The 21,747-nt window shown below is 45.5% G+C and overlaps 1 protein-coding gene across 1 annotated transcript in view; it reads right to left on the bottom strand.

The window, feature by feature from the left end:
* The window catches only part of COQ6 (coenzyme Q6, monooxygenase), an 88,038-nt gene that overhangs the window by 28,315 nt on the left and 37,976 nt on the right, over positions 1-21,747 (bottom strand). The window contains exons 3-5 of the mRNA XM_078659867.1: positions 3,913-3,971; positions 1,909-2,032; positions 709-839 (exon numbers count right to left, since the gene is read on the bottom strand). Of these exons, the coding sequence (XP_078515993.1) occupies positions 709-839; positions 1,909-2,032; positions 3,913-3,971 (314 nt within the window). The remainder of the gene's footprint in view (positions 1-708; positions 840-1,908; positions 2,033-3,912; positions 3,972-21,747) is intronic.

Here is a 21,747-nt window from a genome sequence, read left to right as displayed (position 1 = left end):
TAGTGTGTTCTACTTTGTTATACTGCACTCTGAGTTTCTAAGACTCAACTTCCTGGTGTAAGCTTGGTCTTCTCGTTCTCGCTACCCTGAGATATGTGCCTATGGGAACTCTGCTGGCTATATGATTTGGAAAACAACAGTAATGTGGCCCAGGAACCCCAATGGTAGCCTACAGTGTCACTAAATCCCAGTCACTTGTATCTTCAGACACACCCATGATCAGCTAAAAGTACTGTGTAGGCCTCGCAGGCACCAGAGAAAGAAAATGGACAAGCAAGGTGTATTATTACTGGGTATTCTAGACCTGGCAACATCTTTCACCCTTCCTATTATGTTTTTCAAAGACACCCGAACAAGTATACTTATATTTTTCAAATAATGGTTATGCCACTACATCTCACTTAACTAATGTACCTCTGCACAATCAGTGATCACAGTGATTCATACAGGCAAACAAAGAAGATAACAAAAACTATGCAGGGAAAGAGGAAGCAGGAATGGAGGGGGTTGTACCAATGGAAGCAAAGAGGAAGAAGGAAAGGAGGGCATTGTACTAATAGAAGCAAAGAGGAAGCGGGATGGAAGGTATTGTACCAATGGAGGCAAAGAGAAAGCAGGAATAGAGGGCATTGTACCAATGGAAGCAGACCACCAGAGTGGTGCTTTACAAGATACAGAGTTCACTGCACTCGGTGCTTAGATTCTCACCAGCAGCTTGGTCTGAATAATGCGCCCATCTGATAATTCAATTTGGACCCAGGGGCTGGACTCGCTGGTATGGTAGGGGAGAGGCCAAGTGTATCCAACGGCTCGGCACCTGTAGGCCACTTCAATATGATCTGTAAGGGGGGGAAGACCATTAAAGTTCTGACTTTTGACATCATACGTCAAACAGCACAGCACCTGCCACAAAACATATATATTGCCCAAGTCATCAGCGGCGTTATTTATCATCTCTACGGTCAGCAGAATTCAAATTACATGCCTTTACAGCCAGCAGTATGAAAGTTTGCATTTATGGTCCTTGCAGTTGACGCACTAAAGTGTAAATCATCTTACAATCGATAGCCCAGGAGTTTACGCACCCTTGCAGTGAGCAGCAAAAGAGTTCACGGCTACAGGACTACACTACAAACAGTACCTTTGAAAGGATGTGGCCTAACGGCTAGAGCGGTCGACCTCGAAGCTGGGGATCTGGTTTCGAGTCTCGGTGGCAAAGTCAACGTCCTGTGGTTCTGGGCTAATCAATTAATCTCTTCAGTGGCTAACAAAATAGATGTGTCCTTGTGTACCGCAACTGCTGCTCATGTACAGTACTCCGATACCTCCGGGTGTATTTCGCACTATATAAAACTCCCCCTCCCCCCAACCCACCCACCCAAAATACCATCATGGTCATTTATCTCCAGTCTCCAAAATGTCAAACCTCACCCCCACAGGAAGAGGCTACTGCACAACTAGCAACTCCCAATTGTCGCATTCAGGCCAATCACTACCCACAGTTTGTCCTAAATCGGCCCCAGCCCATTCCTCCATTTCCCTCCATCTAATCATTTGAACTTCCTTATCTCAACCAATCAGTCCCTCCCCCCCAGAGTACTCATTCTCTTTTGCTGTCAGACCGCACCTTCCATCTTCAACTACTGGACATATATTCCCCTTCACCCACTCTACCCCACATAGCCTCTTCTATGCTAATGACAAGGTCAGCTCGTCATGCAGTACCACTGGAGCTGTGCTTATGACGAGCTGACCTTGTCATGAACAATGGTAAATCTGGGACTGCAGCACAGGAGGAAAATCTCCTGTAGCATTGAAGGTGATAGCCCTTCGCAGCCAATCACACCACTCTTCAGTCTCATCCGCCAATGACCTTCCATCTACAATCCAAGGGTCCCTTCCCTTTACCTGCCAGCGAATCCAGCTGCTGGTTGAGAGCCGCCACAATAATATCGTTTTCCACAATGTAACCCATGTCTTCCAACTCATCTGTGTCAAAGGTGATCAAGGCATCTGAGCAGGCGTCCCACACCTTGGGGCAAGAGAGAGAACATTAGAGCAGGTGAATGGAGTGCTTATGTGGTAGGCAGGTGAAAGCAAAGCACATGTAGGAAGGTGACACTTCAGCACAGAAAGGGATGAGCATAAGAGGGAGGAGGGAGGCATCCGAAGACAGCTGGAGCACGCATATAGCTCGTGATTATCTGGCAAGCAGAAGAAAGAGCACAAGGTGCTTCATTTTGACCCAGTGGTTTCCGGTGCTCAACACCGGTGCTTTTCATGAGCACCAGTTAAGGACACATTAATTTATAGGGAGATTAAGTGATTTTCTCAGACTCGCAGAATGTGTTAGCAGACGGCGAGACTCAAACTAGCGGCGAAAGCGGCAGCTCTGGTCATTATGCCACATCCTCTCCCGACCTTATTGATTTGCATTGGGTTCTATTGTGGGTGGCGCTAACAGGAAAAATGGACTGGTTGCCTCCTGACGAGACACCGGCACTTATTTCTATTTCTTTTTTTTAACACAAATTAACCACTGTGTGTGAGCCCACTGAGCAGACAGGAAATACCATTTGTATTCAATAGAACCTCATTCAGCAACCTCATAGATTAGTAAACATAACCATCAATGTCATGGATATATTAAAGACATAAATATAGTTATTAATCCGAGATATCAATCCTTGTAAAAGAATACATTTATCTCTCTTCTCGACAACAAAGACAACACAAAAGTCAGATCAGGGCTGATCTATGCTGGAAGTACCAATATAAAGAATAAACCAACAGTGGAAAATACATTGGAGTAACATTTGGTGTCTTCGTTCTCGAGAAGAGAGATAAATGGCGTATGTATTCTTGTACAAGGATTGATATCTCGGATTAATAACTGTATATATGTCTTTAATATATCTACGAGTTTGATGGTGATGTTTACTAATCTATGAGGGTGCTGAATGAGGTTCTATTGAATACATATTGGATGTACATTAGATTTCTAATGTGCAATGGTCACCTTTGGTAGTAGGGTGTCTGAACTGTGATAGCACCTCTGTAAATACAAGAGTATGTTTATGGACTTTTCACACACGTGATTTGATTGAGACCACAGGCCAGTATATGTGGTGCGGTAATTTTTCCATTAGGGCCCACTACTACCACGTTTAATGTGTTGAAATACCATTTGATTACATAAAAGATGAGACTACGCTGTATGCAGGTGAGGACCCAGGAGCACAGGGAGGGGACAAGGACACAGCAGACTGGAAAACACCAGAGAATTCAAAGGGAGCAGTACAGCATTCAAACAGCTGAGAACATAAGAGCGTTCATTAGAGGCTATTAGAGCGAAGAGACAGGTAACAAGAACGCTGACAACAGAGAACTTAAAAGGATAAACAAGTGTACCGACGAGACTACAGAAAAGATACACATAAAAGCACTGGGAACAAATGAGCACAAGGCAAACTGATAAGATAAGAGAAGATAAGACAACAGCAGGTGAGTGACTGCGACAGACAGAAAAGGAGCCGAGAGTAAACTGGGACACACAAGTAAAGAATTGAGTCCAAAAAAACAAACAAACTATTTTAAGTCAAGAGAGAAGAACGAACAGTACCACAAAAACGAAGGCCAATATCACTTGCAGAAAAAACGTGCAGAGAAGGCAAAATGTCACGTATTATTAACAAAGGAAGAAGGCTGCACAGAAGGGCAGTTGCCAGAGCAGGACTGACACAGGGAGGGCAGTGGTGGTGAAGTTAAGGCATCGGGATTATTACACGCACGGTGAGACATGAGCACTTGACTATACATGCGTGTTGGGGGGGGGGGGGGAGCGCAGAGTGCATTATTGAGGCTGGTTGCGTTGGGCATGGAGAAGATTCAGCTCAGTGTCACGCGGCTCACCTGCATTCGCCTGAAGGTTTTATATCTCATATTGCAGATGTGATCCCAGGCACCGAAACCTACAATCAAAAGAGAAGAAACAAAATGTATCATTGTAAACCCTGTTCTTCGCATTGTCCTGGGGTCAGGGCTTCCCGTTTGTGACTCACATACTTGGGTGCTTTAGGAGTACATGAAAAACACTTTTAAATGTAGCTTCTGAAAGTCAAAGGCATGTTGTAGGCGCAGCAAACCGGGGGTTAAACAATGAGCAACAGTGCGCTCTGAACGTGCCCCAACGCAACCATCCATTCACTCATTCAGCCAAGCTGTAACAGTGTCCATTAGTAGACTCTTTATAGGAAATGAAGCCATACTCGAATAGGAAGAATTTAACTGAGATTTAATTCCTAAGACATATCGTGGAGGAGACATTGATTTAATATCCCTGTTCAAGTACATAATGATATTCATTCAACATCAATGCTCAAATGCAAGCAGAATCCACGTTCACATCTTACCACTCAAGGGCAGTGATCACTGAAGGGCACAGCTGTCCAGATACCCCACGTCATGTCCCATCATCAGCCACTCCTTTCTATGTAGAGCAATTTCGATGAGCAAGTGTGGTTAAATGTCCTGCACGTTCAAGTCGTTCAATTGCTGTGTGTGTGTGCGCGAGTGAATGTTGTGTAGGTGCCAGTCCACCAAGATACAGATGTAATTGATTTTCACATCAACAAGTAGCAGGACCAACTACATTTCCATTTGATTATTAAGATTGTATACTGAACAGATTAGGTTCCCCAATACTGTTACTTTCTCTCCCAATGTGTTCAAATGTGGGGGCGGGCGAAGAATTTCGCTCCACCAGCTGAGTTCTCGGAGTTTTGCCCACTCCGCACTCTGTGTGGTCGGAACATTCCAAAAAACTCCACAAAGTGACACAGAACAGAGTTTTATCTCGAGCGCCTCGCCAGTGTTAAGTTGGCGAGCGATTGAGAGAGAAAAAAGGGGGTGCTAAACCTCCTCCTGGCGAGATTCATCAACGCAGGCAGATGAGCGCTGCAGCTTGTGACCGATTGCGTTGAGAAATCTACCGCCCGCGTTGAGGAAGCTTCCGCTTGAGTAGAATGTCTACTTGAGGGGCAGAAAGCAGCAGCACCATCTAGCGTTAACGCTAAGTGCCAATCACGTGGGACAAACTCTCAGTGCCAAAATTCAGAGCGAGCAGCGAAACTTAACAGACTCTGCCTCTGGCGGAACTCTGCGGACCACAGGAGAATTATTCTTGCACTTCGCGGAGTTCCGCAAACTCCACCCAGGCCTATTCAAATGAAGAGACTGGATGCTTCACTGTATGTAGATAAAATGAGTAAATAGAGGAGTTGCCAAAAAGTTTAATTCTTTTTTTTATAGAATTGTCTTAAGTGATGTATTAAGCTTTATAAAAAATATTATTTAAAAACTCTCAAAATGTATTAAACATATCTCTATATTTAAAACCATCTCCAATTTCTTTTTTATTTCCTTTAAAAAGACGCTGCTGTTTAGTTGAAGAACTAAACTTTGCGTATGCTGCAACATAAGACTATTGGGAAATTTCTATTTACGGTTTTGCAGGAAGTTTCTTAAAAAAAGTTTACAGACATCTAATACAATGTTGAAAATCCCTATATCAAGGTGGGTTTTGATTTCCGTACATTATGTTGTACTATGTATCCCTTATACTTTTGATATAAGCCAGTGGTTGAATTCCCCAAGGACCACAACCCCCCAAATGAGTACAGAAAGAATCTGATTTTGGTAGTCTAGCTTTGAAAAGTTTGCTTAATGGCCTTGTGAACAAGGGAGAGAGAGTTTTAGACATGGTCCTGCAGCCTTTGCAGGCCCACGTGTGCAGTTGTCCACAGCGTATTCCCATGTTGATGACAGCATTTCTAGAGCCTCCAAGGGATGCTTCCGCTCCCTGTTGTAAGGGAAATCAGCTCTGCTCCAGAGGTACAGGCATCGGTATCGGGCATGCAGGCATCCAATTCTTTCCTGGCGGCTACTGTGGGAACCAGAGATTATCATTTTTTCTCACTCGACATGATACTGGAAGTTCTGGAGGGATTACCACCTGGAGATGCGATGTTAAGTCTTCGGCGCAGGATTCTTAAACAATCTGGCCTATCCTGTGCTGGGAACAGTTTGGCAACTTTTTAAACATTTACCAAATTGAAGGTCGCAACTTACTTTGTTTTATCTTTGTTCCTTCTCAGCTCTGAATATAATGGGTTTCAAGGTGCTCAGTGCAATAACAACCACACATACAAGTTTAGAGGACTTTTCTGAAAGCTTTTAGGGGAAAAGGACTGCTTTTATGGACATTCTTTCAGACTTTTTTAAAGTGCTTTTAGTATGTTTTATTGAAAATTATTTGTATGCCTTTTTTTTTTAAAATAGCGCTAGCTTTATCATTACCGGTTGACCTTTTGATGGGGAGTGGGTGCCATGTCCTTTAGGATAGTCCTGTCATGTATACCCCATTTTACATACATTGTCCCATCCACACAACAATAACGATTCCAAACAGGTGACCTTTAACCCAGTAGCTTTCTCCTGTCTCTTCGACGCCAGGCTCTCTGCATTGTATCATAATCCCTGTATCTGAAGTACATAAAAATGTCCTCAAGCACGGTATAATTATTCTAAATAAGGGTCACCACTTTTTTCATCCTTGGCCAACAGCCAGATGGACATGATCATATTTGTTTGGAAAAACATTCAAGATTGCTTACAAAACATTTATGGTTGTTTTCAAAACATATTGACTCTAGAAGAAACCCCGGAGTGACCACTTTAGTATAAAAGACCATCACTCCTCCACTACAAACTAGAGGAGAATCCTTCCAAGCTGACACGGGGTCCTGCATGCTGAATCTTCGACACGCAGCGGACTGACATCCCTTGCGGGTTGTCATCCTCGATGCAGAGACGTGGTCCTTTGTTCTCAACCATCAGGTGAGGGGGCTGGTTCATTCCTAGGGGTTTCTTGGCTCTACACATACACACATGTACATGCTACACATACAGATCTAAGCTTGGTACATTTAGACTAATTACTTAGGGTGTGCATTTTAGGAATATTCAAGTGCTACTGTTTTTATCTGCTTCTGTTCATCTTATTAGCACTATGGTAGAAATGTTTCTACTTTTTACTATATTGGTACTAGCAATCTCTTTTGTATGCTTCTGTCTCCTGATTGTCGCAGCACATATGTTTTACACAAGGCTGTCTCTGGACCAATAAATACTTATTGAAAAGTCCTAATCGCCGTCCTGTGTGTTTTCTGAGAGTAAGCAAGCACAAGTGTATGAGCGAAACGTACTATTATGTTTTCCGTGATCTCTGAGGAATCAGGGTTGTCATGTTCAGTGATTGCCAGAAACTACATACACCACTGAAGATTACAGGGGGGTGGTCGTGGCACTGTAGAGCTAGCTGGTCTAACGGCTGACATATCTTGTGGGGGTGGACGGATGCGGATGGGACACCAAGCCCTCAGTTTAGGTGATCCAAAACGTGCAAGTCCTGGGGGACTGCTAGGAATTACACAACAAGGGTGGAAGTTCATCATGTACTGATTGAGAGGCCACAATATTGATGTAGAGGAATGTTCTACTGTGTATTGATACTGTATTGAACATTCAAATGTGCTATACAACTAGAACCCACGGGTATGATTTAAGACGGTCTCTTGTTCAGAATAATAAAGCATTTTACACAAAATTTTGATCGTAGACTGGTTGAAACTTCAATCTTACATATTTGATTCAGTAGAAAATGAGGTATTTTTACTAAAATCCATCACGTTTAAAATGTGTTTTAAACTAGAACAAAAAACACATCCCTCCTTTATGGGTCTCAAGCTTGAACAGCCAAGGGAAATGTCTGTTTTTGGCAACTTGAACGTGCAAAGATTTTTATGCATGGCCAGTTGTTTCTAGTTCATTCCGCTATATGGTTCAATCCTTTTATTATATGCCTATAGATGAGATAAGGGATTATATGAAAGTGGGCCTAATAATCTGGCCCCCTCTGTAACTACGCACAACCAACAATTACCAAGTTTAGCAACTTTTGTTCCTACCAACTACTCCAGCTCAAGATGGGTCCCTCCACACCTATAATCTACAAGCGCATCAGTGGCCCAACATATGTTTAAGTGAGATAAAACAAGGCTAGGAAAAACAACTAGGTTTAGCATCCACTGAAAATGCGGGAGAATCCTGTGAAGAAAATGTCTAAGATAAGCTCCTCTGTGGAAACTGTCAACACTTAACAATAGATAACCTTCTGATAACAATGGTCGGATGAAAACACAGAATTTGAAATTATAATCACCAAATCTGAAATGTTGGAGGTTTAATTCTTGAAATGTGACTATTTAACACGTTGACCGATAGGCCTCTAGCACATGAGTTCTGGAAAGTTGTTTCATTTTTTAATTTTTAATTTGCTGTTCATCCGCACTAGGAGTAAATATTGTTAAGCTTGCTCTCATGATCTTGTTTAATGATGTCTCAGCGGCGAAAGCATTAAGTCATTTTGTGAAAAGAAAAAAATCTAACTACTAAAAGCTTTCATGATATCCAAATCCATGGTTCTCAAAAACTAGAAATCTACAATGAAAGCATCAATAGGCAAATGCCTAGTGCACATTTAATCAGCAGCAAATTTGGATTTTATTAATGCTTTGTAAGAAAGCAGGACTTGTCCTTAAAAGTGTGAATTAGTTCCTGGCCTCTTTCCTCTATTCATTTTCTGTTGATTGGACTAAAACCACTGACCAGACCCATCTCATAGTTGTCGTTTAGGAGGGCTGAAATGCTCATTTTATGCGATCTTGATTTCCTTTATTTTCTGAAGGGGTTATTTGCGTAGTAGAACGCTCCAAGATCAGCAACTACTAGATTTTTGTCCAAGTTTAGTCTGTTCATTTCAGCTACATTTTGTTGAAAATAATTCAGTCTCATCAAACCTGAGAGTATGGTGCGTTCTACAAACAGTAAACAAGCACATTAAATGATGCACTCATTTTACTGGAGTGCATCTTCTGGGTAAGAAAGGTTAATTGTTTAAGTCAGCTATGCGTGCAAAACTGGTTTCTTTGTGGCTGTTCAGATATTTATTTCCATGAACTCCTGTAAATTCTCTCTTGCCCCTACACAGATAGCCCTAATTGAATACTTGTCAGGAAACCGTCTAACACTAGCTGATGCACCTTATAAAACTGCTTTTCATCTCATTTCGAATTATTAACAGTTGTTGCTGAATTAATGGAGTCATTTTGTCAAGAACCTATCTTATCTTAGGCTTCTTTTGTGCTGCATCCAGGTCACCAATAAACCCCTGCTCAGAATAGCTTGTGAACCATCTTTCTTTTTTTTTTTTTTTTACAACACAATGGGCTATTTTATTGGGTTTTAACACCAGCGTGGAGAGGGGTGAGCTTTCTGAACGTGGAGAAGACTGTCTAGATCAAGACGTCAGAGTTGCTCCACTACCAGACTGTTATGAAACAAAGGGAATGGGAAGTGATAGAGAATTGAAGTCCCATGAAGCGGAAGCATTCTCAAAAGAACAAATTAGCCATTTCTGGTAAATACTTTATCAAACCACAGATTCCTGACCTTTTTGATATTCCCAGGAGACCAGACTGGATCTGGAATCTTTTAAAGGAGTACGCCTGCAAAGAGGTTGGTGATGTCGTGCGTCTCTGCACCAACGTGGTTCTGCTCAGGAAGTGATGTGCAGAACCACATATAGATGCCACTCTAGTAATTACTACAGTTGCTTTCTAGGCTGTCCACACCACCAAACAAAGAGCCCAACAGCTAATTGGCTTTGACCAGTGTGCGGATCTCTATATTTGGGAACTTTTTAGGTGGAAAAGAGCACAGTTCACAGAACAGGAAAACGGGAGGATTGGTGAGAAATTCGCAGTTAGTTTATCTACAAGAAAGAGCAATACCAAAGGTAAGAATCTTGTTCTTTTGTTGGATATTTCTATCTGCTCATTCCCCACCTGTGAGTACTTACCAGGCGAAGGGCATGTGAAGTGGTTCTAAACAAAAAGCCCCACAGGACCAAGCAAGCAAAATGCCCATCTCAACAGACCTGGCTGTGCAGAGTTGTGCTTCATGAACGTGTGGAGTAACACCCATGTAGTAGCCCAATCAATGTCGAGAACAGGCACTTCGCATGCCAACGCTGGCATGCCCTGAAACTTTCTGTGGGCTGCTTCTTTGCCAGTTCATTTCTAAATTTAAATGCAGAGCACGATCCACCCAGAAATGGTCCTCTTCTGCACTGCCAAGCCCTTCTTCGCTCCAGCGAATTTAACAAACAGCTGATCGTTCATATAATGTTCTTTGGTAGAATCAATGTAAAAGATAAGAGCTCTTTTCTAATCCAACCTTTGGAGTCTACTCCTCTTTAGAGGGATGAGAACGCAGATAGGGTGATGTTTTGCCCGATGTGAAAATGAGTCACCACTTTTGGAAGAAAATAGGTTTGGGTTCTCAGGACCAGCTTGTTTAGGAAGAAAGTAGTGTATGGTGGATTGATGAAAAGGCTTGCGGCTCACTCATCCTCTACATCAATGCTAGGGCGATGAGGAATGCAGTCTTAAGTGTGATAAGCTGTCGATGGCAGCTAGGCAGTGGTTCAAAAGGAACATACCTCTGGATGGTGAGAACCAAGTTATGGGCCCGCTGAGGCATGATAAAGGGAGAAGGTGTTAACAAATGTGGCAAACCATTCAACAAATGCATCACAACAGGTGACTTCAAACAAAGAAGGTTAATTCACCAATCGCAAAAAGCCAGAAAGAGTGGACAGGTGCCCTTTAACTTCACCCAAGGAAAGTCCTTGCTGGGCTAGAGACAACCCAAAAGGCAAAACTTTAGAAAACCTAGCCGAAGCGGGTAAATCTGCTGAGTGCGGCACCAAGCTACAAACGTCCTAACAGCAGGTGTATACGGATTTGGCTGAGGGACATCTTGCTGGCTAGTTAACATCTATAACCTTGGGAGGGAGATTGAAGGCAGTTAGCAGTCGCCGCTCTATCGCTAAGAATGGAGGTGAAGATCGCCCTCGAAGTGGCAGTACGATTGGAGGACAGATGTAGATGCCTAGGAGTTCTGGATACCTCATTTTCCATGCCAAATCCAGAGCCACTAGGATGACTTGGGCCCAGTCGTTCCAGATCTGTTTCAGAACTGTGAGTAGGAGACAGATCAGCAGGAAGAATTACAAGAGTCCTGAGTTCCACACAAAGCAGAACATGTCCCAGAGGGAGAGAGGCTTTGGAAACTCAAAACGCACAAAAGTGCTGACATTATGTGTTCTAAGCTGTGGCTAATAGATCAAGTCATGGTTCTTTCCATTCGCGAAGAACACTTTGTGCCACCTCTGGATGTAAATACCATATGTGATCTGCTAGCATCCGAAAATGTCAGATCCTGCCTCTGACAGGGTGGCCATGTACTAAAGGACCCACTAAAGAGGTTTTGAGACTGCAAGAGGTGTTGTAGACTGTGCTGCATGCTGCCCTGTTACCCACTTGGTCTGTGGTAACCACAGCCACAAAAAGGCTGAGGGGTTTGCTAGGCAGACTGAACTTTAAGGCGATATTGGAGCCCCTACCATAGCCACATCGGGGTGAAACGGTTGGTGCTGCATCTGACATGGCAGGTGGACAGACCCAAAAATCCTTAAACAGCTCAAGGGCGGAGCCATTTTTTCACCAAAAAGGTGTGAGCCATCACAAGGCATGGCCATTAATGTGGACTGGACGTCACCAGAGAAGCCCGTGGACCTCAACCAGGAGTATATTTGGAGAACCACTCTGGTGCCAATTGCCCTTCCTCTGCAGTCTGCGGTAAACAGGCCACAGCAGATAGTAAATTTTGCTGCATCATGGCCATCCTGAATAGCCTGTATAAGGACAGAACACAATTTGTCAAGAACACCTGGTAACACCTGTGTAGCAGAGTCCCAAAGGGTGTGGCAGCTGGGACAGAATGTACTGCCAGACTTGGTGAAGAAAACATGCATTTCTCAAAAGTTTCAATAGGGTATGATTTTCTGTCCAGAAATGTGGGAGGGTATGTATTTGGGTTCACCCTGCTCGTTGAGGTCTGCACGACTGTGTGTGGGGCGCTGAGCCAGGATGTTCGGGTCACCAAGTGCAAGACAATGACGTGTACTATCTGTCTGTTCACCAGAGTTCCCGAACAACATTTTGCCTAAGCCCAGAGAAGGATGTTTGAGGGCTTTATTGAATGGAAGTGGGGTGTCAGTATTTGTTTGCCCAGGCTGACGCGCCTCAGTAAGGACATTAGACTTCACCTTCAAGGTAGGTAACTGGAGGTAGAGAATTGTGGTCGCTCCTTTCAAATAAGCAGCTACAAGAGGCAATAATGTCTGTCCCTAGGGACAGGGCCAAAATAGTAGCCTGTCGAGCTGCTTATAAAACGGTTATCAGGGACAGAGAGCAGCCACTCGAGCAGGAGATGTGGGATAGTTTGGTTGCAGTCACCTTAATTAAGGATACAGGAGGCTTTTGAAAAACCATCTATCTCCCTAAAATTACTGAAGGCTTGGGGTCCAATATTAGGGCTGAACACTGTGTTAATTACTTTAAAGCCATCTACACTTATACAGGTCCTAGGTATTTCAATTTTGAAGCTCTACCTCCACTTTTCCCACTGTCAATTAAACTTGAAATATTCGAGGTATGGGAGGCGATCAATGATAGCTTCACAAGGGAAGCACCCGAGTCTGACGGAGTACCAATCGACCTATAAAAGGAGAATGTGGCGGTTTGGGTTCCCATGATTACAAATGTGGTCAACAAGGCTACTCTTATGGGCTTCCCGAAGTTCTGGCACACCGCTGTGATTATCCCTGGATATAAAAAAGGTTGCAATAAAAACCCACACTGCTACAGAGCAATTTCGCTTTTGACTCAATGGACAAAGTTACAGGGTGTATCGCAAGGAGTGGGCTAACACTAACAGAGTCATTTCCCCCATGCAATATGGTTTCAGGGAAGGGCTTAGCACCATAAAGCAATGCCTTAACCTCCATCTGGTCATCAGCAAATATACGCTTGCTAAAGGGTACTCGCGGTTTCTCTCCTTTATGGATTTAAGCAGTGCGTCTGACAGAGTTAACCTTAGTAATCTCTGAGAAATGCTTTCTGATTTAGGGCTAACGAAGACCTGGTTGTTTTACTCCGGCCCTTACATTGTGAGGCATGTGCATCTGTTGGATATGGGCCGGAAGGGGAATGTACTGACCTTTTTGAGCTGCAACAAGATGTCCACCAGGTCTTTGTCCTGGCTCCTATCTTATTTTTACTTTATATTATTGGCTTAAATAAACACCTACAAACCTCGGGGAAGAACACACCCATGATCAAGTCGACTATATTCCTGGTTCTAATTTATGCAGATGATGCTGTGCTAATGTTGCAGACCCCAGTCAGTCAGATGTCCCCAATAAGCAGTTTGGTAACAATTATAGACAATTTGTATACAAATATATGGTATGTGGCCCCAGAGCAGGGAAAGAAGGTTTGTGTTGGATTACAGGCAGGCATATTGAACAGGTTACCGATTTGCCATATTTGGGGGCTGTGTTTGATCAGAAATCCTCATGGACGCACTGTATAGCCAACCAGGGACTACGCTGTACCCACTCCATGGGGACACTGTTTGACTTTGCTAAGAGAGTTGACAGCAAACCAATCTTGCCCCTACTAGAGGTCTTGAAGTACAAATCTATGCTGGTCTTAATATGCATGGACGATGTCTGGGGTTAATGGGATGTTGCAATGATACAGGCAATGGAGAACAGTTTTGGCGACGTCTCCTTGGCTTACCACCCCCGACTCTGCACTTTTTCCTCCAAGAGAAGTTGGGTTTTCCTATGTGTCCGAATGATCAAGGTGGCTCATTCAGTGCTTTAGGTCTCTGTTCGGGCAAACGAGAATACCTCCCTTAACAGGGAGATTATTGCAGACGGTCTTATAAGCAAGAAGGGTATGCCATTCCCTGGTTGAAATGTGTGCTTGATGTCGAAAGCTATTGGCTTGGGGGGGGGGGGGGGGGGGGGGGGGGGGGGGAGGTTATCAGTAACGAGCAATCTGGGTCTTGAGCCAGATCACGTCTAGCTAAGTTCTGACTAGGGACTATAAACTCCTTACTTTGCTTTTCCCTGGGCCAAGACGATAATGGTACCGAGCTAGTCCGTCGGGTCCTCTGGAAAATCCCGTGAACATTTAGTTGGTTTTGTTTTGTAAATACTATGAATCACTAACTAGAACGTTTTTAAAACCTGTTCTTACATTTTATTGTGGATTTTGCTAAAGGAAGCCTGCCTAGTATTTTTTACGTATGTTACCAAACAGCACGGTCTATTTTAATGTTGGAAGTTTTTTTTAAACTCAGTCCTTTCTAAACATAAATCCTAGACGGTTTGATTTGTTGGTTTTAATAGTATTTCTAATTGTAATTCTATTTTACTTGAATGTTGGAGTGGGTATGTCTGTAATGCTTTTTCATGCTTTTTAGATGTTCAAATAAAGGTCTTTTAAATCTAATTGGTTTTCTAATATAGGGAAAGCAATTCCAAGATGGTCGCCGATGCAAGTGCATGCATAGTGACACATCAACAGCCACTTTGGCCCTTTTATATTGAACATTTGAATATGGAAAACAACCATTTTAGAACAGTAAAACTAAGACAGAATTGGCAAAGCCAATATGGATGGCTTTGGTGCTATAATGCCTGAAGAGTCACTGGGAATAAAAAAATGTAGGCTCTGAAAATGAGGTAGGGTGCATTGAGATATGGCAGTATTATTGGGGTTGAATTCCCACATCCACAAACACTCCTAAAAGGCAGACTCACTTGCTTCACTCAGGTGAATTATACCCTTTAGCGTTCACAACCCAACACAGAATAAAGGTAAAGCTAGAAAGAAGTAAAAGAAGGATACTGTATTAACAAACAAAAAGGGGGACGTAACCTAGAAATTAAAAAGATTGACAAAATTAGTTTTAATTGTGATACTCGAATGAGCAGTGAAAAGGGGACTAGTAAAAGAGGAAAGCAGAGAGGGAATACGATGAAGGAAAGGCAGAAACACCTATTAAATCAGTTGCCGACATCTTGCTAACCTAACCACAGGTTTAGGACCTTGTTGTGTAACTCACTGGCTTAGTACTTGCTGCAGGGATGGTGTACAACGTGCTGGGTATAGAACAGGATTCTGATAAAATAGTTTAGAGCCGTAATATAGCTGCAACAAAGATATCCAAGTAAGTTGCCGGACATAATCTGAACCTTAGTAAGAGGAATCAGTGGTTTCATCTGCCTGCTGCAGAGGATGTGTCTGTGTATATGAGTAAGCATCTTCCAGGTCATGGATTCTAATCATCAGATTGAATGCTGGTAAAATTCCTCCTCATGGATAATGTGCCTGCTATACAGTTAAGTGTGTACACTGTATAGATTGCAGCAACTCAATATCTCAATGTGGTTTTGCTCAAATGTGCATATAAACCACAAGTCAAAGTGTCAAATCCCAGTAAACCAGTTTAGTGGGTTAACCTCAACTCAGAGAAGTGTCCAATCTCTTCCTTATTTGCTTGTTTTTTTAGTAAGTAAGGAGCTTTGTTTAGTGCTCCTGCAATAGAAATCAGTGCCTAACCATCAGAATTAAATCAGCAGTGGAACATTCCAGAGGTCCGGTGAAATAAATACCAGGGAGGGCATCTCATTTTAAATACACTGCATGTGGGGAGTGGTGGGGGTTGGACAACAAATGCAATTAAAGTGGTGAAAGCTCAGACAATACAAACAGAAAGAGCCAATTAAAACACATATGCTTTCAATAATCAGTTCTCCTTGGCAAGTTATTCCAATCACAGAGTGAAAACCAGGTCACAAATGCCTACATCCCAAAGTGGTCTATAGAAATTCGTGTTTCTTGGAGAAGTGTGGCTTGTGGATAAGTGTGGCTCAATGGTTAGAGCAATACAAAAGGGGATGATGGACGGAGCGTTGGAGCAAATCAAACACTCACCCCCAGTCAACTGATCTGGGTTTAATCCATCACCATTCTTTAGCCCACTCAGCCACCCCATTTCAGACATGGCTATATGCAAATCAGTCTGACCCTGTGCCTCATGGGAACAGTGCAGCCCGAACTGCCAAGCCATGTCTTCCATGGACCGGAAACAAGCATCCTGGGACCGGTTTCGGATTCATAATCCTCATCAGCCAGGCTATCTTGAATCCAGTGGCCAAGTGAGCAATGGTTAGAGCGGCAGACCCTGATGCAGAGGTCTGGCCCGGGACCAGGGTTCAATTCTCGCCTCGGCGGGTCTCGGGCGCAATTTCCTCGAACCTGATAATTCTCGCCTCGGTGCCTATTCTAACCATGGGTCCCACGCTGCAACTCTGGGCCATAGCTTGCTTAATCTCCACAACGGCCCCAACAGCGCTATTGGCTTGGGGGGGGGGGGGGGAGGTTATCAGTAACGAGCAATCTGGGTCTTGAGCCAGATCACGTCTAGCTAAGTTCTGACTAGGGACTATAAACTCCTTACTTTGCTTTTCCCTGGGCCAAGACGATAATGGTACCGAGCTAGTCCGTCGGGTCCTCTGGAAAATCCCGTGAACATTTAGTTGGTTTTGTTTTGTAAATACTATGAATCACTAACTAGAACGTTTTTAAAACCTGTTCTTACATTTTATTGTGGATTTTGCTAAAGGAAGCCTGCCTAGTATTTTTTACGTATGTTACCAAACAGCACGGTCTATTTTAATGTTGGAAGTTTTTTTTAAACTCAGTCCTTTCTAAACATAAATCCTAGACGGTTTGATTTGTTGGTTTTAATAGTATTTCTAATTGTAATTCTATTTTACTTGAATGTTGGAGTGGGTATGTCTGTAATGCTTTTTCATGCTTTTTAGATGTTCAAATAAAGGTCTTTTAAATCTAATTGGTTTTCTAATATAGGGAAAGCAATTCCAAGATGGTCGCCGATGCAAGTGCATGCATAGTGACACATCAACAGCCACTTTGGCCCTTTTATATTGAACATTTGAATATGGAAAACAACCATTTTAGAACAGTAAAACTAAGACAGAATTGGCAAAGCCAATATGGATGGCTTTGGTGCTATAATGCCTGAAGAGTCACTGGGAATAAAAAAATGTAGGCTCTGAAAATGAGGTAGGGTGCATTGAGATATGGCAGTATTATTGGGGTTGAATTCCCACATCCACAAACACTCCTAAAAGGCAGACTCACTTGCTTCACTCAGGTGAATTATACCCTTTAGCGTTCACAACCCAACACAGAATAAAGGTAAAGCTAGAAAGAAGTAAAAGAAGGATACTGTATTAACAAACAAAAAGGGAGACGTAACCTAGAAATTAAAAAGATTGACAAAATTAGTTTTAATTGTGATACTCGAATGAGCAGTGAAAAGGGGACTAGTAAAAGAGGAAAGCAGAGAGGGAATACGATGAAGGAAAGGCAGAAACACCTATTAAATCAGTTGCCGACATCTTGCTAACCTAACCACAGGTTTAGGACCTTGTTGTGTAACTCACTGGCTTAGTACTTGCTGCAGGGATGGTGTACAACGTGCTGGGTATAGAACAGGATTCTGATAAAATAGTTTAGAGCCGTAATATAGCTGCAACAAAGATATCCAAGTAAGTTGCCGGACATAATCTGAACCTTAGTAAGAGGAATCAGTGGTTTCATCTGCCTGCTGCAGAGGATGTGTCTGTGTATATGAGTAAGCATCTTCCAGGTCATGGATTCTAATCATCAGATTGAATGCTGGTAAAATTCCTCCTCATGGATAATGTGCCTGCTATACAGTTAAGTGTGTACACTGTATAGATTGCAGCAACTCAATATCTCAATGTGGTTTTGCTCAAATGTGCATATAAACCACAAGTCAAAGTGTCAAATCCCAGTAAACCAGTTTAGTGGGTTAACCTCAACTCAGAGAAGTGTCCAATCTCTTCCTTATTTGCTTGTTTTTTTAGTAAGTAAGGAGCTTTGTTTAGTGCTCCTGCAATAGAAATCAGTGCCTAACCATCAGAATTAAATCAGCAGTGGAACATTCCAGAGGTCCGGTGAAATAAATACCAGGGAGGGCATCTCATTTTAAATACACTGCATGTGGGGAGTGGTGGGGGTTGGACAACAAATGCAATTAAAGTGGTGAAAGCTCAGACAATACAAACAGAAAGAGCCAATTAAAACACATATGCTTTCAATAATCAGTTCTCCTTGGCAAGTTATTCCAATCACAGAGTGAAAACCAGGTCACAAATGCCTACATCCCAAAGTGGTCTATAGAAATTCGTGTTTCTTGGAGAAGTGTGGCTTGTGGATAAGTGTGGCTCAATGGTTAGAGCAATACAAAAGGGGATGATGGACGGAGCGTTGGAGCAAATCAAACACTCACCCCCAGTCAACTGATCTGGGTTTAATCCATCACCATTCTTTAGCCCACTCAGCCACCCCATTTCAGACATGGCTATATGCAAATCAGTCTGACCCTGTGCCTCATGGGAACAGTGCAGCCCGAACTGCCAAGCCATGTCTTCCATGGACCGGAAACAAGCATCCTGGGACCGGTTTCGGATTCATAATCCTCATCAGCCAGGCTATCTTGAATCCAGTGGCCAAGTGAGCAATGGTTAGAGCGGCAGACCCTGATGCAGAGGTCTGGCCCGGGACCAGGGTTCAATTCTCGCCTCGGCGGGTCTCGGGCGCAATTTCCTCGAACCTGATAATTCTCGCCTCGGTGCCTATTCTAACCATGGGTCCCACGCTGCAACTCTGGGCCATAGCTTGCTTAATCTCCACAACGGCCCCAACAGCGCTGGAATGCCTGGCTTCACCTTGGGGGTGCCCAGTAGTGGGCCTTTCACAGGGAAAAGCCAGGAAGGGTTCCACAGCGACCTCTGACCCTGTTTACCAGGCAGGTCGCTCCCCTCACCGCCACGCAGCCCCCTGTGTGACCGCTTCCCGCTGCTGTGATCTGACTGCCTGTGACCGAGCACCAGCGCCTTCCTTCTCTTCTGTACCCCGAGTGAGTGCCTGTGTCCACCTTCTCTTTTGTACCCCGAGTGAGTGCCTGTGTCCACCTTCTCTTTTGTACCCCGTGTGAGTGCCTGTGCCCGCCCTTGCATCTGTACCTGTGTCTATCTGCTGTCCGGATTTTGCTCCCTTAACGTTTTTGCCCTGATTGTGATCCCTTATCCTCTGTTTCCCGTGATCGCCGCGTCACCCCCTCGCCACCCGTTTCCCGCTGCCGCGTCCCGGTATCTCCGCCCCCTCGCACCCCATTGGCCGCCCCGCTCCCACCTGCTCCTCCCTCCCTCTTCCACTCATATGGAGGCCGCGCAGCAGACGCGTGCAGCGGACGCGTGCAGCGGACGCGCCGATTGTGCGCCGAAGGCGCGCCAAAGGCAAGCCCGTCTGCGCCCGCCAACGCCTGGACTGCACCTGGACCGCGCCCAGCGCCAGGACCCCTGGCCCCCGCCGAGGCAAGACGACCCAACAGACCTACAACGCCGCCGCTCTCAATGCACTCAATGCCGGCCGGAACCCCGCCTGCTGCCGGGCCACCCCGAAACGCACGCACGGACCCTTCACCTGCAAGACCTGCAAGTTCACCTGCCTCCGAACCTGCACCGCACCCGCCAAGCCAAGCACCAGCAGCAACCACCTCAAGTGCATCCTGCTCAACACCCGCTCCGTCCACAGACACGCCGTGGAACTCTGGAACCTCCTCGACACAACATCACCAGACATCGCCTTCCTCACGTAAACCTGGATGAACGTCTCCTCAGCCCCCGGCATCGCCATCGCCATCCCGGACGGGTACAAGATCATCAGGAGGGACCGCGTCAACCAGACCGAAGGAGGCATCGCCATCATCCACAAGAACACCATCCGCATCACGACCAACTCCGACGACACCTTCGCCGCCGCCGAGCACCTCCACTTACAGATATACACCGACTCAAAGACGACCCTCAGAGGCACCCTCGTCTACAGACCCCCGGGACCACGCACACAATTCAGCGAAGACATCACGGACATCATCAGCCCGCACGCCCTCCCCTCCGCGGACTACATCCTCCTAGGGGACCTCAACCCACCTGGAGAACAACAAGGACCGCAACACTGCCGCCCTGCTGGACAACCTCGCCAACCTCGGACTCAAGCAACTGGTGAACACCCCCACCCACTACGCCGGCCACACGCTTGACCCCATCTTCTCCTCCAGCAAGCACATCACCTTCAGCCACTCCACTGGACTCCACTGGACCGACCACAGCTGCGTCCACTTCAGCTTCAGAAGAACCACGACCCACCACCACCCGCAACAGGTTCCTCACAGGAGCTGGAGCAAGATCACCGCCGACCAACTCACCACCTCCCTCAGCCAGAACCCACCCACCAACACAACGGACCCCAACGAAGCAGCCCGCAACTTCACGCAGTGGCTGACCGCCTGCGCTAACGACCTCGCACCACTGAAGAACCCTCCCAGCAGACCCCGAAGCAAGAAGGCCTCCTGGTTCACCGACGAACTCAAGGACTCCAAGAAGACCTGCCGCACCCTCGAGAAAGCCTGGCTCCTCGACAAGACCACTGACAACATGACCGCCCGCAAGCACCACCAGCTTATCCGCACCACCAAGAAGAAATCACTGAAAGAAACGACTGGACAACGACAGCAAGGAACTCTTCAGCATCGTCAAGGAGTTCTCCAACCCCAGCACCGGCAACAACGACATCACTCCTTCACAAGATCTCTGCGACTCTCTCGCCTCGTTCTTCCACCGCAAGATCGCCGACATCCACAACAGCTTCGGCGCACCATCCACGCACCCAACCGTCGAACCAACGCCCCCCACCGCCACCCTCCGCGCCTGGACCACGGTGACCATCGAAGACACAGCCCGCACGATGAACACCATCCACTCCGGATCTCCAACCGACCCCTGCCCCCACCACGTCTTCAACAAGGCCGACTCCACCATCGCACCCCAACTCCGGAACATCATCAACACCTCCTTCAACACCGCCACCTACCCGGAGTGCTGGAAGCATGCAGAGCTCAACGCCCTACTAAAGAAACCAACAGCGGACCCCACCGACCTCAAGAACTTCCGCCCCATCTCGCTCCTCCCTTTTCCTGCCAAAGTCATCGAGAAGATAGTCAACGGACAGCTTGCCGCCTTCCTCGAGACGAACGGATCCCTCGACCCCTCGCAGTCCGGTTTCAGAGCCAACCACAGCACCGAGACCGCCCTCATCGCAGCCACCGACGATATCCGAGCCCTGCTCGACAATGGGGACACAGCGGCACTCATCCTCCTGGACCTCTCTGCAGCGTTCGACACTGTCTGCCACCGCACCCTAGTTCAACGCCTCAGCAACATCGGCATCCAAGAGAAGGCACTGGAGTGGATCATCTCGTTCCTCGCCAGAAGAACACAGAGAGTCCGCCCCCCCCCGTTTCGATCCGAGGCCACCGAAGTCATCAGCGGCGTACCGCAAGGATCATCACTCAGCCCCACCCTCTTCAACGTCTACATGAGACCTCTTGCAGCCATCGCACGCCAACACAACCTCAACATCATCTCCTACGCCGACGACACCCAGCTGATCCTCTCCCTCACCAGAGACCCCGACACCGCCAGAACCAGCCTACACGAAGGGATGAAAGACGTCGCCGAATGGATGA

Source organism: Lissotriton helveticus, chromosome 9 (assembly GCF_964261635.1).
Source record: "Lissotriton helveticus chromosome 9, aLisHel1.1, whole genome shotgun sequence".
NCBI lineage: Eukaryota > Metazoa > Chordata > Amphibia > Caudata > Salamandridae > Lissotriton > Lissotriton helveticus.
This window is presented reverse-complemented; position numbering and strand designations above follow the sequence as displayed.